This window comes from Narcine bancroftii, chromosome 5, assembly GCF_036971445.1.
Source record: "Narcine bancroftii isolate sNarBan1 chromosome 5, sNarBan1.hap1, whole genome shotgun sequence".
Lineage (NCBI taxonomy): Eukaryota > Metazoa > Chordata > Chondrichthyes > Torpediniformes > Narcinidae > Narcine > Narcine bancroftii.
In genome coordinates this window covers 183,416,214-183,432,830 of record NC_091473.1, presented here as the reverse complement: position 1 = coordinate 183,432,830, position 16,617 = coordinate 183,416,214, and the positions used below count along the sequence as shown (strand labels likewise).

The 16,617-nt window shown below is 44.9% G+C and overlaps 2 protein-coding genes across 2 annotated transcripts in view; one reads left to right on the top strand and one right to left on the bottom strand.

Moving 5' to 3' along the window:
- The window catches only part of LOC138764311 (C-X-C chemokine receptor type 3-like), a 14,858-nt gene extending 11,874 nt beyond the window's left edge, over positions 1-2,984 (bottom strand). Inside the window, exon 1 of the mRNA XM_069940057.1 lies at positions 2,172-2,984. Within this exon, the coding sequence (XP_069796158.1) occupies positions 2,172-2,219 (48 nt within the window). The 5' untranslated portion in view covers positions 2,220-2,984. The remainder of the gene's footprint in view (positions 1-2,171) is intronic.
- Positions 1-16,617, top strand: part of mrpl17 (mitochondrial ribosomal protein L17) — a 19,279-nt gene extending 2,662 nt beyond the window's left edge. Inside the window, exons 2-5 of the mRNA XM_069940059.1 lie at positions 6,179-6,402; positions 7,147-7,328; positions 7,581-7,649; positions 8,366-16,617. Of these exons, the coding sequence (XP_069796160.1) occupies positions 7,155-7,328; positions 7,581-7,649; positions 8,366-8,620 (498 nt within the window). The 5' untranslated portion in view covers positions 6,179-6,402; positions 7,147-7,154 and the 3' untranslated portion in view covers positions 8,621-16,617. The remainder of the gene's footprint in view (positions 1-6,178; positions 6,403-7,146; positions 7,329-7,580; positions 7,650-8,365) is intronic.

Genomic DNA, 16,617 nt, shown 5'->3' with positions numbered 1-16,617 from the left:
GGCGCTCTCTCCCGATTCATGTGGGGGTCCAAATTGGACAGGGTCTGAAGGACATGTATGTCCCCAGGCAATGGGGGCAAGGGTGCGCTCAACATGAATCTCATCCCGATGACCACTTCCGTGTGTGGCGGCATCAGACTGTTCATGGAATCAAGGTTCGAGGGCACCAAGTGCTGCCACGTTCTGGGGTTCTACCTGCCCCGGTTCGGCCTGGCGCCGCGGCCGCGCCACGTCCCAATTGCCGCTCTGCCTATCCTCCGTGGAAATGTTTTTTCAGACTCCTTCGACAACAGGGCCATCAGACGTCCTGCAGAAACTGAGAGGGGGGAGGGGTGGGATTCGGTGGTCACAGGAATGGTTCCCAGAGCAGACAGTCCAGGTCATCTGGAGGAAAGCCTCATCATGAACGGGGGGGAGGGGGGGGGGCATGGTCAGCGCAGCACTGGCGATCGGGACCGGGGTTGAATCCCGCGCTGTCTGTAAGAATTTTGTACGTTCTCCCTGTGCATGCGTGGGGGCTCCGATTTCCTTCCACCGTTCAAAACATAATGGGGGTTGTAGGTTAATGGGGTGTAAATTGGGCAGGCGGACTCGTGGGCTAAAATGGCCTGAGACACCGCATCGTACGCCTGAATTTAAATAATTAAAGAACAAGCTTGGCCCGGTTAGTGGCGAGAGGAACCCTTCATATCAGATCCTTCCTGTATGACCAGAACATCGCCCACCACGCACGTTGTTCCCGAGACACCTGCGGTGGAGCGGAGATGGTCACAGCTGACTGCTGATTCGCTAGGAGTGAGTGGAAAAGATGCGATGGTCCTTGTCACGGTCCATCCCAGCATGACAGGGGTCTCTCTGACCTACAGGCTGTTTCCGGGGATGCACGCACAGTCAGACATCCAGAGAGACTGGCCTCACCGATGTCTTTTACAACTTTACCATAACATCCCAACTCCTAGACGATTATTTACGAAGGCCAATGTGCCTAAAGCTCTCTTTACGACCTGTGACGCCACTTTCAAAAAATTATTTATTCCCAGCTCTTTCTGTTCTACCGCACTCCTCAGTGCCCGACTATGTCTAACCTTGCCTTGTCCTTCCAAAATGCAACACATCACCCTTGTCTGCCATTTTGCAACCCACTTTTCCAGCTGGACCAGATCCCTCTGCAAACTTTGAAACCCTTCCTGGCCCTGCACAACCCCTCCAATCTTAGTGCCCTCTGGAATCTAAGGTGTAGGCGACAAACAACAGTGGTCCCAGCACTGATCCCTGAGACAACACCACGGGTCACAGGCCCCCAGCTGTCTGGCTTCTCCCCTATCGCCAATGTCAACTCCATTTCACTACTTTCACCATGAATACTGAGTGACTGAACCTTCCTGACTAATCTCCCACGAGGGACCTCGTCCAAGGATGTTGCCCATGTAGGCAACATCCACACCAACTTTCCTGGTAACCTCCTCGATTGGTTCAACGCAACCTACCACACACAAAGCCATGTTGACTATCAGAGAGAGAGTGTAACAACAAACAGTGATGGAAATTTATGGAGATAATGTGGAGGGTGGGAAGAGTCTTGAATCGATTTTTTATTTTGTAAATAATTTCCTGTGAATCAAGACTATTGGTGGGGGTGGAGATCCTCCCCTCATCCTTTAGAGGGTCATGTGCTAAAGGCAGGTGGGTGGGGCCAGGGTGGGTGGGACATTTGGAAGTATCCATGCATAGGATGGGTTTGGAGGGATCTGGGCAGGTGGGACCAGTGAGGGTGGAATTGTTGGAGGGATCTATGAATAGTACAGGGTTTAGAGGAATGTGGGCGGGTGGGACCAGTGAGGGTGGGATTGTTGGAGGGATCTGTGGATATGACGGGGATTAGAGGGATGTGGGCAGGTGGGACCAATGAATGTGGGACATTTGGACAGATCCATGGATAGGACGGTGTTTGGAGGGATGTGGGCAGGTGGGACCAGTGAGGGTGGGACTGTTGGACGGATCCATGGATAGGACAGGGTTTCGAGGGACAAGTGGAGGTGGGATCAGTGCGGGTGGGATTGTTGGACGGATCCATGGATGGGACGGGCTGGGACCAGTGTGGGTGGGTGGGGGTCTCCCGGTAATTGTCGAACTCAGGAAACAGAATCCAAGAGAGAAAGAGTGGGACTCACCACCGGGTAGTAACCGCCATTGTAGTAATCGTCATCATGGTAATCCATGGTCCTAAGAAGATCTGTGCACTGCTCGGCGCGAACGAGGCTGTCACATTGTTCGGGGTGGGGGGCAGGTGAGCACGGAGGGAATGCGCTGAGTTGCAGGTATCACCGGACTATGCCCTTGCTAGAGGCGGAGAACTGCTCGAGCTGCCGGGGCTGAGTGCTGAGGATATGTGGCCGCAGGGGCTCGGTCGGAAGTTCAGTCACCTATCAGATTTGGAGTCTCTTTCCGCGGCGGTGCGCTCCCTCCTCGCCACCCCTTCCCACTCAACCCCATATCACCTCTCCCAGTGGGGGCAATGTGCTCTCCCAATTATCACAGGCTCTCACGTATCCTCTCCCCTCCTGCAGTTTGGCCGATGACCTTGTTCTAACATCTCTTCAAGTCCGGACAACGTCCCAGTAAATCATCTCTTGCTCTCTTTCTATTTTATTGAGATCTTTCCCGTAGTTCAGTGACCAAAACTGCATACAATTGTCCAAATTTGGCCTCGCTGACGTGAACACACGAGATGCTGGAGGAACTCCGCCGGTTTTTTCAGCGTCTGCAGGAGACGAAGATATTTTACGGACGTTTCGGGCCTGAGCCCCTCTTCAAATGAAGAATCAGCGAAGGTAGAATCAGGATAAAATTCAAACAATCCAGACCAACAAAAGAGCGTTGGGAATAAATCACGAAAATCTGCGGGCCGCATAGACGAAGGAAAAACACGACACTCGCGGGTCAAACTGCAGGTAGCAAAGATAACCCGACATTTCAGGCCTGATCGAGGTGTGAGAAAATGTCAGCAGGTGTCCAAATAAAAGAGTTGGGGTGGGGGAGAGGGGGTGGTCGCAAAGGCAGGAGGTGATAGGTGGAGAAAGGAGAGGACAGCAGCGATCGGGGAGGAGGGTGGTTGGAGGGGTAGCTGGGTGAGTGGAGGGAGGAGAACTGGAAGTGGGCGGAGGGGGGAGATAAGGGACGAGGTCGAATTTATCCGGTCTATGCGAAAGGAGACAGGGAAGGGAGATGCGGCGGGCGGGGAGGAGGGGGGGGGGGTGTAGAAGAAGTGGAGGATGGGGGTGGGGGAGGAGTTTAACGAAAGCCAGATAAGTCAATATTGATGCCCTCCGGTCAGAGGGAGCCCAGACTGGAAGATGAGGCACTGCTCCTCCAAGTTGCGGGCGGTCTCGGTCCGGCAGTGCATGAGACTACGGACAGACAGATCAGCTAGAGGACAGGACGGGGAATTGAAAGGGGTGGCCCACTGGGAGATCCACGCTACGGCAGTGGACAGATCTCAGTCCCTCCGACATTGAGGCGAGTGCTATCTCCCTGTCAGCTAGGGGCAGGACGGGGGTGGGGGGGGGGGAGGAATTTCAGTCCCACTGGGAGATCTCAGTCCCTCCCTTCCCTGTCTCCTTCCACACAGGCAATGGTAACTTCTGCCTGACCCCTTCTCACATCGGATTAACACCTTTTGTTGGTTTGGATTCCTCCCCGCCCATTTGTTCTGATTGATGGAGGGGTGGTGAGTTTCAGGTGGAGAGGTCACCAGCAATAGACAGGAACACACAGCAACGGCATATATCTGATGTTATTTTTTCCAAAAGCATTGAAAAATAAAGAAAGAGTGGACCAGACCCATTAGATCTTTGTCTCCTATGGATGCTGTAAAGACCGGCTGAGTTCCTGAAGCTTTCCCGTGTGTTCACTCTGCCCACAGCCAACATGATCTTTGTAAAGCGTCCCTGCACCCCACCCCCCTCAGATTTCTGCACACTAGAGAGAGCAGGATGTGTGCACCATGAGAGGGACTGGTGCAGGGCTTGGTTCTTCACACCTTCAGCTGACAAGAGGAAGCAGCTTGGGCGCTGGCAGCCGAACGCAGAGCAGCACAGGTTTGAGGAACCTGTGTGGTCGCAGCATCGAGTCAGCGGATGTTCTCCTGGCTGGGCTGGCAGATTCTGTCTGAGTGGGAGGTGGTGTGTGAGAGAGGGGGGAGAGGGGGTGGGAGGTGTGTGTGTGAGAGAGGGAAGAGGGGATGAGAGATATGTGAGAGAGGGGAGAGGGGGTGTGAGGTGTGTGTGAGAGAGAGATGAGGGGGGTGGAAGGTGTGTGTGAGAGAAGGGAAGGGGTGGGAGGTGTGTGTGAGGGAGGGGATTGGAGGTGTGTGAAAGAGAGAGGGGAGAGGGGGTGGGAGGTGTGTGTGAGAGAGAGAGGGAAGAGGGGCTGGGAGGTTTGTGTGTGTTGGGGAGAAAGAGTTGGAGCGACAGAGAGAGGGTGTAATATAGAGAGATAGGGATAGAGAGAGTGGGGTTTCTGAGATGTGTAGGTGTTTATGAGTGAGGTGGGGTTGCACTTATGTTGTGTGGGAATGTCCTGGAGAAATTACCCCCCCCCCCCCCATCCCCACCCCTCCCACCCATCATAGTTGAAAACATCGGCTCCCCTAGTCTTTTATTTTAAATTTTTTATTTTTCACACTGTGAACCATATCAATCAAAATACACACAAACATTTCCCTCTTTCCCTCATTTCCCACACAGTGGCATTTTTCTCCCCTTTTTTCCCTCCTCCCTCCTTCCCACCCCCTCCAAACCCATTAAACGTACAAAATATACAATAAAATAAACCCATTAAACAATGTCATCACACAATGAAAATAAACAAGAAAATTGTGTCATCTACTTTTACACACTGATCAGGTCATTTTGTTTTCTTCCCATTTTATCATTTTAGTGGGTGGAGGTCTGAGGCAAGCCCTCTCTGTTGTGTTCCATGTACGGTTCCCAAATTTGTTCAAACAATGTGACTTTATTTTTTTAATTATATGTTATTTTTTTCCAATTGAATACATTTATTCATTTCTATGTACCATTGCTGTACTCTCAGGCTCTCTTCTGATTCCAAGTTGACATTATACATTTTTTTGCTACAGCTAAGGCTATCATAATAAATCTTTTTTGCGCTTCATCCAGTTTGAGGCCTAATTCTTTGCTTCTTATATTACTTAGAAGAAAGATCTCTGGATTTTTTGGTTTCTTGCTTTTTGTGATTTTATTTCATACCTGATTTAGATCTTCCCAAAACTTTTTCACTTTCTCACATGCCCAAATTGGATGTACTATTGTTCCCATTTCCTTACAGCGAAAACATCTATCTGATAATGTTGGATCCCATTTATTTAACTTTTGGGGCATGATATATAACCTGTGTAACCAATTATACTGTATCATGCGTAACCTCATGTTTATTATATTTTTCATAGTTCCGGAGCATAGCTTTTCCCATTTTTCATCTTTTATCTTTATGTTTATATCTTGTTCCCACTTTTGTTTGGGTTTACAGCTTATTTCATCTTTCTCTTTCTCTTGCAGCTTGATGTAAATGTTCGTTATAAATCTTTTTATTATCATTGTTTCTGTAATCACATATTCAAAGCTGCTTCTTCTGGTAATCTCAGCCTGCTTCCCAAGCTCCCCTAGTCTTGAGGCTCTGCCCCCTAGATCAAGACTCTGTGCATAGATTGGTCATGGCTGGAGGGTCTTGGCCGTGTCAGGGGTTGTTGGCTGTGTCGGGGGGTCTTGGCCATGTCTGGGGGGAGATCTTGACTGTGTCGGGGGGTCTTGACCGTCTTGGGGGAGGTCTTGGCCATGTCCGGGGGGGGGTCTTGGCTGTGTTGGAGTTTGTTGGCTGTGTTAGGGGGTCTTGGCCATGTCTGGGGTGGTGATCTTGACCGTGTTGGGGGGTCTTGACCATGTCAGGGTAGGTCTTAGCTGTGTCTGGGTTTGTTGGCCGTGTCGGGGGGGGGGGGTCTTGGCCTTGTCTGGTAGGGGGATCTTGACCGTGTCGGGGGTTCTTGACCGTGTTGGGGAGGTCTTGGCCGTGTCTGGGGAAAAATGCCTTCACAGAGGCTTTTTACTGTTTTACATTTTTAAACAAAATATTGACGCACTGTTTACATCTTCAATTCCTGCAGGGTTTGGGTCTGGAGGGGGAATTCAACCCATCTCTCTGGTCTGGGACAGGGATGTGGGACAAGAGGAGGCTGTTCAGCCCCTCCAAGAAGATCTAACCCTCGTCGGACCGGAAGCGGCGGAACCTTCGTCAAAGGTCGTGGGATCCCGTCGGAAGCGGAGCGAACGGACAATTAGATGGCAGCGCTTTGAGCGAAGCCGGAACCAGGCGAGGGAGAGAAGGAAGGTGAGGGAAAAACGGAGGGAGTGGGAAAAACGGAGGGAGTGGGAAAAACGGAGGGAGTGGGAAAAACGGAGGGAGGGAAGAGGAAGGGGAAGAAACAAAGGGAGGGAGAAAGAAACAATGGTAGGGGGAGAGGAGGGGAGGGAGAAATGAAGGGAGGGGAGCGAGAAACAAAAGGAGGGAGAGGGGAGAGAAAGGTAGGGAGGGGAGGGAGAAGTAGAGAGAGGGGGAGGGAGAAGTAGAGAGAGGGGGAGGGAGAAGTAGAGAGAGGGGGAGGGAGAGGATGGGGAGGAGGTAGGGAAAAGGGAGGAGGTGATTGTGAGGTGAAGAGAGGGAGGGAGAGGAGCAGGAGAAAGGGGAACGAGGGATTGATGTGGTGAAGGAGGCAGGAGGAGGAAGTTGAAAGGTGATGGAGTGGAGTGAAGAAAGGATGGAGGTGAAGTTGAGAAAGGGTGGAATGAGGGGTTGAGGGAGAGAGGTGTGGTAGGTGAGAAAGGAGGCAGGAGGAGGGGAGAAGATGTGAAGGATGGGTGAAGGGGAGGGAGGAGCTTAAGGAGGGGTGGGGAGGGTTGGAGGTAAGGGAGGAGGGAGAGGAGGAGATGGAATGGCGGTGTGGGTGGGGAGACCTGAGGGAGGGGGAGGGGACAAACAGACTGGGGTTTGCAAATAGAGAGAATGATGGTGTTATCCAGGAGCAGAGTTTGAGGAGCTGATCTATGACCCCTGTCCTTACCCCCCACCAATTAGTTTGGAAGATGCACCTCAGTGCGGTGCTGAGGATTAGCCATGGCCGGATGTACCGGCGCATGGGGCTGGGCCCACGCTCTCGCATCGAGATGCTCCGGTGTCTGGTCACCGCACTTGTCCGGCACGAGAGGATTGAGACCACGCTGGCACGTGCTGACGAGATGAAGGTTTACGCAGAGAAGGTAATGGGGATGGACAGCAGGGGTACAGGGGGGCCAGAGTGAAGGTTACAGAGACAGGGAGGGGTGTAGGGGACAGGGAGGGATGTAGGGACTGGAGTGGGGGGTTACAGAGACTGGGAGGGATGTAGGGACTGAAGGGGGGTTGCAGGGACAGGGAGGGGTGTAGGGGACTGGAGGGGTGAGTATCAAGGGGAAGGGATGGGTTGGCTAAGCTGAGCGATCTCCGTGCTGACTCCCTGTCTCGCCTGCAAGCTGGTGGACCACGCCAAGAGGGGTGACGCTGACCTGCGTGCAATGGAGCTGGCTAACTTTTGGCTGACGGTGAGTCCTCCAATGGGAGGGGGCAGCGGGGAGGGAGGGGGTCGGCAAGGAGGGAGTTGGGGGTAGTGAGGAGGGTGGGGGTCAGAGAAGAGGGAGGGGGTTGGTGAGGAGGGAGTTGAGGGTAGCGAGGAGGGAGGGAGGGGCACTATTTGGAGAACGCTTCTTTCAACCTATATTCTTTTAGGTGATGTATAATCATGAGTTTATTGTTTATTCTGAGATCGAAAGGGTTATCTTATGACAGCTCTTGGCCTGTAACGTTTGGAATTTAAGAATGTGGTGTGGGAGGGGTCCTCATTGAAACATTTGGAACGTTGAAAGGTGTGGACAGAGTAGATGTAGAAAGGTTGTTTCCCCACCGTGGGAAAGTCCAGGACAAGAGGGCACAACTTCAGGGTTGAAGGATGTCCGCTTAGAGCAGAGACACGGAGGAATTTCTTAAGACCGGGGGTGGTGAATCTGTGAAATTTGTTGTGGAGGCCGGGTAGTTGGGTGTATCTGAGGCAGAGATTGACATGTTCTTAATTAGCCAGGGCATCGAAGTCTTGGGGAGAAGGCCGGGCATTGGGGCTGAGTGGGAGGTTGGGTCAGCTCATGATTAATTGGTGGGGCAGACTCGATGGGCTGAATGGCCTATCTCTGCTCCTGTGCCTTATGCCTCGGGAACGGAGTGCATGCAAGCCTGTGGATAAATCTCCCTCCCTCCCCTCCTGCAGGAGAAGGACCTCATTCCGAAACTCTTTGGGGTCCTGGCGCCCCGATTCCGGGACCTGCCGGGGAATTACGTCAGGATGCTGCAGGTCCCCAACCGTGACACCTACGACCGTGCCCGCATGGCCATCATCGAGTTCAGGCACAACCCTCTCCCTCCCCTGCCGAGCGGGCGCCCGAGTGTGAAGCCTAACAGCCTGGTCAACCAGCTCCTTCGGGGCTGGCGGGAAGAAGAGGGCTCGGTCCCCAGCCCCCGGTGAACCCCAGGTTTCAGAGGTGGTCTAGCGAGGTCATTGGTTGGAGGTTCTCCTGCGATCCACCACCACCCCCTCCCACCACACAGATTCCCAGAGGCCACCTCGATTGACACTGCCCAGTTACCACCTCTTCTTTCCATCTTCCTATCTTCTTCAATCTGTTTATCGAGTTGTATCAAATATATCTGCAGGGGAGAGTTACATTACGTTTGTGTATTTACAAGAAAAGGAACATTTTAGTATTTAACAAATATATATTAACCATAAATGATTTCTCCTCTTGTAAAACAAAAAGAAAGAGAGACATAAATGTAATTTTTATTTCAAGATCTGTTGCTAATCCAAAATAAAAGAGAGGGGCTAAGCTGTTACTTTTGAGAGTAAAGTGGAAAAATAAAGGTTTATAACTGAATTTACCAGGAGAGAATCCAGTCTAAGATTTGGGGCAACTGTGGGCAGTTTTGGGCCTCCTGCCTCAGAAAAGATGTGATGATGTTGGAGAGGAGATTTACCAGGATGATTCCTAGAACGAGAGGGCTAATGTTTGGTAGCTCTCGGACTGTATTCATTTGAGACTGTGGGGTGGGGGGGGGGGGGGAGGGGGAGCTCATCGAGACATTTCGAATACCGAGAGGTTTCGAATGTGCATAAGGTGTTGCCTTCAGTGGGTGAATCGAGAACAAGGGGGTCATAAAATTAGAACAAAAAGACTCTCAATCGGAGGAGTCACGTGATGGAGTAGTGGCCAGTAGGGGAATACCAGACCTCTCCAGAAAAGAAGAAATAGAGTGAAGAAAAACAAAGTTCAATAAATACAAAATATAACAAATAAAAGATAAAGTAGAGAAAAGAAAGAAAATGGCACCCAAGAAGGAAAAAGTAAAAGCAACGAGAAAAAAAGAAGAAAAGATACCAGAAAAGAAAGGAGAAGGCCTTATCTGCACGAAGAAACAGGGAGCCTTGGTGGAGAAGAGCACCCGATCTCCAAGGTTGGTGGCGGCCCCGCGGACTCGCGACCCCCTGACCGGTGGACTGCAAAAATGGCTTTCTGAACCAAACAAAAGTGTGCATACTAAGGAGAAGAATAACACTGATGGGAGGGGGTTCAGCTAAGGAGCGGGGAATCACACCACGACCAGCTGAGGGATGCCCAACACCAGAGCTCTCAGCTATAAGAAGAGGAAAGTGACAGGAAAAGGAGTGAAAAGAAAGAACAGCAGCAGGATGAGGCCCAACAGATGAGTAGCCCAGAAGAAGACGACCAACAGCAAGAGGCCAAGCAAGAAGAGGCCTGACAAAGTGAGACAAGCTATTCATCAGGAAAGTCAGAAGAGATACAGATACAAAGAAAAGAAGACACAAACACGGGTACAGACACAGAAGAAGAGGAAGAAGAAGACCAAGATCTGCACAGAGAAATAGAAGGTAAAACAGATGGACAGAAATATAGATAAAGCTTTTTTTCAAGAACAAATGAGAGCATTAAAAGAATGGTTATTAGAATTCAGTGCAATTAAAAGAAAAATGAAAAGTACAGAAGATAAAGTGCAAAGATTAGAACTAGTCATGACAGAAATAGGGAAAAGACTAGAAAATGTGGAAGAATGAGAAACGGCTGTAGAAATGGTAGTGAATGACAAGAAGAAAATTGAAAGAAAGTGATTAAAAAAATTAAAGAGTCACAAGAGTTGATAGGTCAGAAAATTGATATGTTGGAAAATTACAGTAGGCAAAACAACATAAAAATAGTGGGCCTAAAGGAAGATGAAGAAGGCACAGATATGAAGGAATTTATAAAAGAATGGATCCCAAAAGTCCTGAGAACGACAGAAATGCAGGAAGGAATGAAAATAGAAAGGGCTCACAGAACACCAGCTCCAAAAACACAAGCGCATCAAAAACCAAGATCCGTTTTAGTAAAATTTTTGAGATACACAATAAACCATTGGAATACCATATATAACCACTTACAGCACAGAGCAGGCCAGTTCAGCCCTACTAGTCCATGCCGTAACAAATCCCCACCCTCCTAGTCCCACTGACCAGCACCCGGTCCATACCCCTCCAGTCCTCTCCTCTCCATGTAACTATCCAGTCTTTCCTTAAATGTAACCAATGATCCCGCCTCAAACACATCTCCCGGAAGCTCATTCCACATCCCTACCACCCTTTGCGTAAAGAAATTTCCCCTCATGTTCCCCTTATAATTTCCCCCCTTCAATCTTAAACCATGCCCTCTAGTTTGAATCTCCCCCACTCTTAATTGAAAAAGCCTATTCACATTTACTCTGTCTGTTCCTTTTAAAATCTTAAACACCTCCATCTTCTACGCTCCAGAGAAAAAAGCCCCAGTCTGCACAACCTTTCCCTGTAACTCAAACTTTGAAATCCTGTCAACATTCTCGTGAACCTTCTCTGTACTCTCTCTATTTTGTTTATATCTTTCCTATAATTTGGTGACCAAAACTGTACACAGTACTCCAAATTTGGCCTCACCAATGCCTTGTACAATTTTATCATAACTTCCCTACTCTTGAATTCAATACTCCGATTTATGAAGGCCAACAATCCAAGGGTCAAAAAAAATTTTTTTTACCCTGCCCTAAGTTTTGAACTCTTAAAGAAGAGGAAGGAGTTTAATACAGCTAAATCAATCCTATAGAAGAAAGGTTATAAATTTATGTTAAGACATCCAGCTGTTCTTAAAATATTTATCCTTGGGGAGCAAAACAGGCTGTTCTCGGATCTGGAGGAAGCTCGAGAATTTGTAGAACGCTTGCAGGACAGAAGGAGAGATAACAGTTGTAACAAGAATGTAACAGTTGTAATAAGAGTTGGAACAAGAATGAAGAATGACGATAAAATATATATAAAGATGTAAAAATAATGTATATGTAAAGAACTAAAGAAGGGAAAGAGAAGGGAAGAAAAGTAAGGGGGGAAAAGAGGGTGAACTTTGTTATATGTGTAAAAAAAGTTTCTGGTGGAGGTTGGGGGAAGAGTATAACTGTCACTGCAAAATCAGTTGACGCTTGCGAGCGGGTTCGCAATCCAAATGGAAGGGGGTGTTGTGGTTGCCCGGCAAGAAATAAGGGGCAACTAAAGGGGGGTGGGGATTTGGGGTTAAGGGAATATTGGATGTGGGTTGTCATACATTTAAATGCATTGTCATACATTGAGTTCAAAAAGGGAAAACAGATGAAAATGGGGAAAAGAGTGGTGGTGAGGAAGCAGAAATGAGGTGTAAACAGGATATGAGATGGCCATGTTGAACTATATGACTATAAACATTAATGGAATACGTAACCAAATTAAACGGAAGAGGCTATAAAATTTACTGAAAAAGAAAAAATAGATAGAGCATTTGTGCATGAAACGCATCTAACTGAAGTGGAACATAACAAATTAAAAAGAGACTGGGTAGGGCACATAACAGCAGCATCACATAATTCAAAAGCCAGAGGTATAGTTATATTAATCAATAAAAATGTACCAATCAAAATAGAAGAGGAAATAATAGATCCAGCAGGGAGGTATGTAATGATAAAGTGTCAGATATATTCAGAATTTTGGAATTTGCTCAATATATATGCACCTAATGAGGATCAAAAGTTTATGCAAGATAATTTTTTGAAGATTGTAGATACGCAAGGGAATATATTGATAGGGGATTTTAACCTTAATTTGGATAATGTTGGATAAAACTGGACAAAAGATTAGCAAAAAGAATACAGTGGCCAAATTTATGGTTAAATCAGTGCAGGAAATGAAACTTATGCAGGAGGCAGCACCCAAGAGAAGGAATATTCATATTATTCGAGTAGGCATAAAACATTCAAGGATTGATATGTTTTTGTTGTTGGCCCATATTCAAGGGAGAGTTAGGAAAACTGAATATAAAGATAGAATACAATCTGATCATTCACCCCTGTTATTAGCAATAGAACTGGAGGACATCCCACCAAGAACATATAGATGGAGGTTAAATTCCATGCTACTTAAAAGGCAGGAATTTAGAGAGTTTATTGAATTCCAAATTAAAACGTATTTTGAAATAAATATGGAATCAGTGAAAGACAAATTTATATTATGGGATGCAATTAAATCCTTCATTAGAGGGTAGATAATAAGTTATGTGGCTAAGATGAAAAAGGATTACAATCGGGAAATAGAGTAGTTGGAAAGGGAGATGGTAAGTACAGAAAAATAACTAGCAACAAGGGATGATATAACAACAAGAAGAATTGGCGGACAAAAAAAATACGAAACTACAAATGTATAAGGTGGAGAAGAACATAATGAAAATAAAGCAAAAGTATTATGAACTAGGAGAAAAAGCACACAAAATATTAGCCTGGCAACTTAAAACTGAACAAGTTAAAAGAACTGTATTGGCATCAAGGAAAAAGGACAAAAGAAATTACATATAATCCAATGGAGATTAATGAGAACTTTAAGGAATTTTATGAACAATTATACCAAACTGAGAACAAGGGGAAAGATTATAAAATAGAAGAGTTTTTATCTAAAATTGAACTGCTGAAATTGCAGGAAGAGTTGCAAAACAAATTGATAAAAACATTTGAAATAGAGGAAGTACAAGATATATTAAAAAAAAGCTGCCGAACAATAAAATGCCTGGAGAGGATGGATTCCCAATAGAATTCTATAAAACATTTAAAGCATTATTAATTCCTCCTCTCCTGGAAGTAATGAACGAGATAGAATAAACACAAAACTTGCCAGATTCATGTAAGACATCAATAATTACAGTAATACCAAAGACTGGAAGGATCCACTAACACTAGCATCATATAGAGCAATATCTCTACTTAATTCAGATTCTAAGATAATAGCAAAATTATTAGCAAACAGATTGGTCCATTGTATACCAAAAATAATAAAACAAGATCAAACTGGATTTATTAAGAAAAGACGAACAGCGGATAATGTCTGTAAATTTATTAATTTAATTCATGCAGTTGAAGGAAATAAGATGCCAACGGTGGCTGTTGCTTTAGACGCAGAAAAAGCCTTTGACAGAGTAGAATGGAATTATTTATTCAAAATATTACAGAAGTTCAATATACCAGATTAAAGCATTATATAATGGTCCATTGGCGAAGGTAACAGTAAATGGATATGTATCGAACCAATTTAAATTAAGTAGGTCAACTAGGCAGGGATGGCCACTATCCCCCTCACTGTTTGCTTTAGCAATAGAACCATCAGGAGAACTGATGAGAACAGAAAATAAAATAAAAGGGATAAAAATAAAGGAGAAGGAGTATAAAATCAGTTTATTTGCAGAACCAGAAATATCAATTTAAAAATTAGGTAAGAAATTGAAGGAGTATGAAGGAATATCGGGGGACAAGATCAAATAAAAGTGAAGTGATGCCAATGAGTAATGCGGATTATACAGAATTTAAAAATGAATCTCCATTTAAATGGCAGACACAAGCAATCCGATACCGAGGTATTAGGTTAGATAATAATTTAAGCCACCAGTACAAATTAAATTACCAGCCACTAATAAAGAAATTGCAGGAAGACTTAGAACATTGGAAAGAATTACCGCTAACATTGATAGGGAGGACGTTGAAATGAATGTCTTCCCAAGGATACAAATCTTATTTCAATCATTACCAATTCCCTTAACAGAGAAATTCTTCAATGAACTAAAGAGAATAATAAGGATTTTTTTATGGAAAGTCGGGGGTGGGGAGGAAACTGAAGATAGTGTTAGATAAATTAACAGAGAGGTACAACCATGGTGGTTTGCAGTTACCAAACTTTAAAAATTATTATAGAGCAGCACAATTAAGGTATTTATCAGATTTTTACCAGACAAGGGAAAAACCAGACTGGACTAAGATATAGATAGATAAAATAGGGGAGAAGGTACCAGAACATATACTTTACAAGTGGGATGAAAAGCTGCTACAATATAAAAGCTCACCAGTACTGCATCATTTACTAAATATATGGAAGAAGATTCACTTAGAAAGGAAAAAAAACCGAATTACCAAATACCAAAATTATTATTGACACAAAATCCGCTAATCCCTTTTACAATAGATAACCTTTCCTTTAGAGAATAGGAGAGAAAAGGAATTTAAAAAATAGACAATTGTTTTTTGGGAAATAATTTATTAACATTTGAACAGTTGAAGTACAAATATGGAATAGCTCATTGTACAATGTTTGCATATCATCAACTGAAAGTTTATTTAAAGGATAAATTTGGAAACAGACTGAGATTACCAGAAGGAAACAGCTTTGAATATGTGATTACAGACAGAATGATAATTAAAAGATTTATAATGAACATGTACATCAAGCGGCAAGATAAGGAAAATGATGAAATAAGCTATAAACACAAATAAAAGTGGGAAAAGGATTTAAACATAAAGATAAAAAATGAAACATGGGAAAAGTTATGTTCTGGAACTATGAAGAATATAATGAACACAAGGTTACACATGATACAGTATAATTGGTCACGCCCCAAAAGTTAAAAAAAATGGGATCCAACATTATCAGATAGATGTTTTCGCTGTAAGGAAATGGGAACGGTACATGCAATTTGGGCATGTGAGAAAGTGAAAATGTTTTGGGAAGATCGAAATCAGATGATAAATAAAATCACGAAAAATAACATACCAAAAAAATCCAGAGATCTTTCTTCTAAATAATGTAAGAAGTAAGGAATTAGACCTCAAATTGGATAAAGTGCAAAATAGATTTATTATGATAGCCTTAGCAGTAGCAAAAAAATGTATAATGTCAACTTGGAAAATGGAAGAGAGCATAAGAATACAGCAATAGTACATGGAAATGAATAAATGTATTCCATTGGAAAAAATAACATATTAAAAAAAATAAATTTACATTATTTGAACAAATTTGGGAACCGTACATGGAACGTTGCAGAGAAGGCTTGCCTCGGACTTCCACCCCCTAAAATGATAAGACAAAATGACTTGATCCGGTGTGTAAAAGTGGATGACACATTTTTCTTGTTTATTTTCATTGTGTGATGACATTGTTTAGTGGTTTTATTGTATTGTTTATGTTGAATATTTAATGGTTTTGGAAGTGTGAGGGATAATGGAATATGGGGAGTCAAGCAAGTGCTAATTAGGAATGAATTATGGTGGGTTAAATAAGGGTGAAGTAAGAATGGAATGTAAGGAAGGGTTAAGCAAGTATAATAGAATAGGGGTCTTATAGCAAGTAGATAGATTTAGCAAGTCCTGGGGGGGGGGGGGGGGGGTGGTTGAGATTAATGAATAAGAACAAAGACATGACACTTCCTGGTAAACAAGTTTACAGAAAGGCACATGAACTGCACGTAGGCAGAATTACCTAATGCTAAACCAATCCAGGAGGCAGAAGAATGTTAAGGGGGGAGGTACCTCTGTACTGAAATGGAATGTATAAAAAGTTGGGTGAGACCCAGTGTGTGTATGCATTCCCAGGGTAAGGGGAAGCACCCAACTTTGCACTGTTGTAAAATAAATGTTCTTTGTTCTCAATTTTTGTCTCGAGTGAAATCTGTGAAGGCACCTCTGCTTCTCACAGAAGGGGAGGGAAGGTTAGGGGGGGAAAAAGGGAGAAAATGCCACTGTATATTTAAAAGAGAAACGTTTGTATATATTTTGGTTGATATGGTTCACAGTATGAAAAATAAAAAATTATATATAAAAAAAATTAGAACAAAAACAGAGGGGGAAGAACTTCTATAGTCAGAGGGCCGTGGATCTCACTGCTGCACAAAGCAGTGGAGGCTGGATCACTGTGGGTGTTTAAACAGGAAATGGGATTAGGGTGTCAAGGGATATGGGGAAAATGGTGGTGAACTAAGGATGAGTTTAGTCATGCAACAGACCCAATGGGCCTACTGGCCTGCTTCTGTTCCTTCATCTTGTGAAAATCATGATTCTTGAACGATATGGAAATATTGAATAATAAAGTCACCAAACTTCATATTTAAA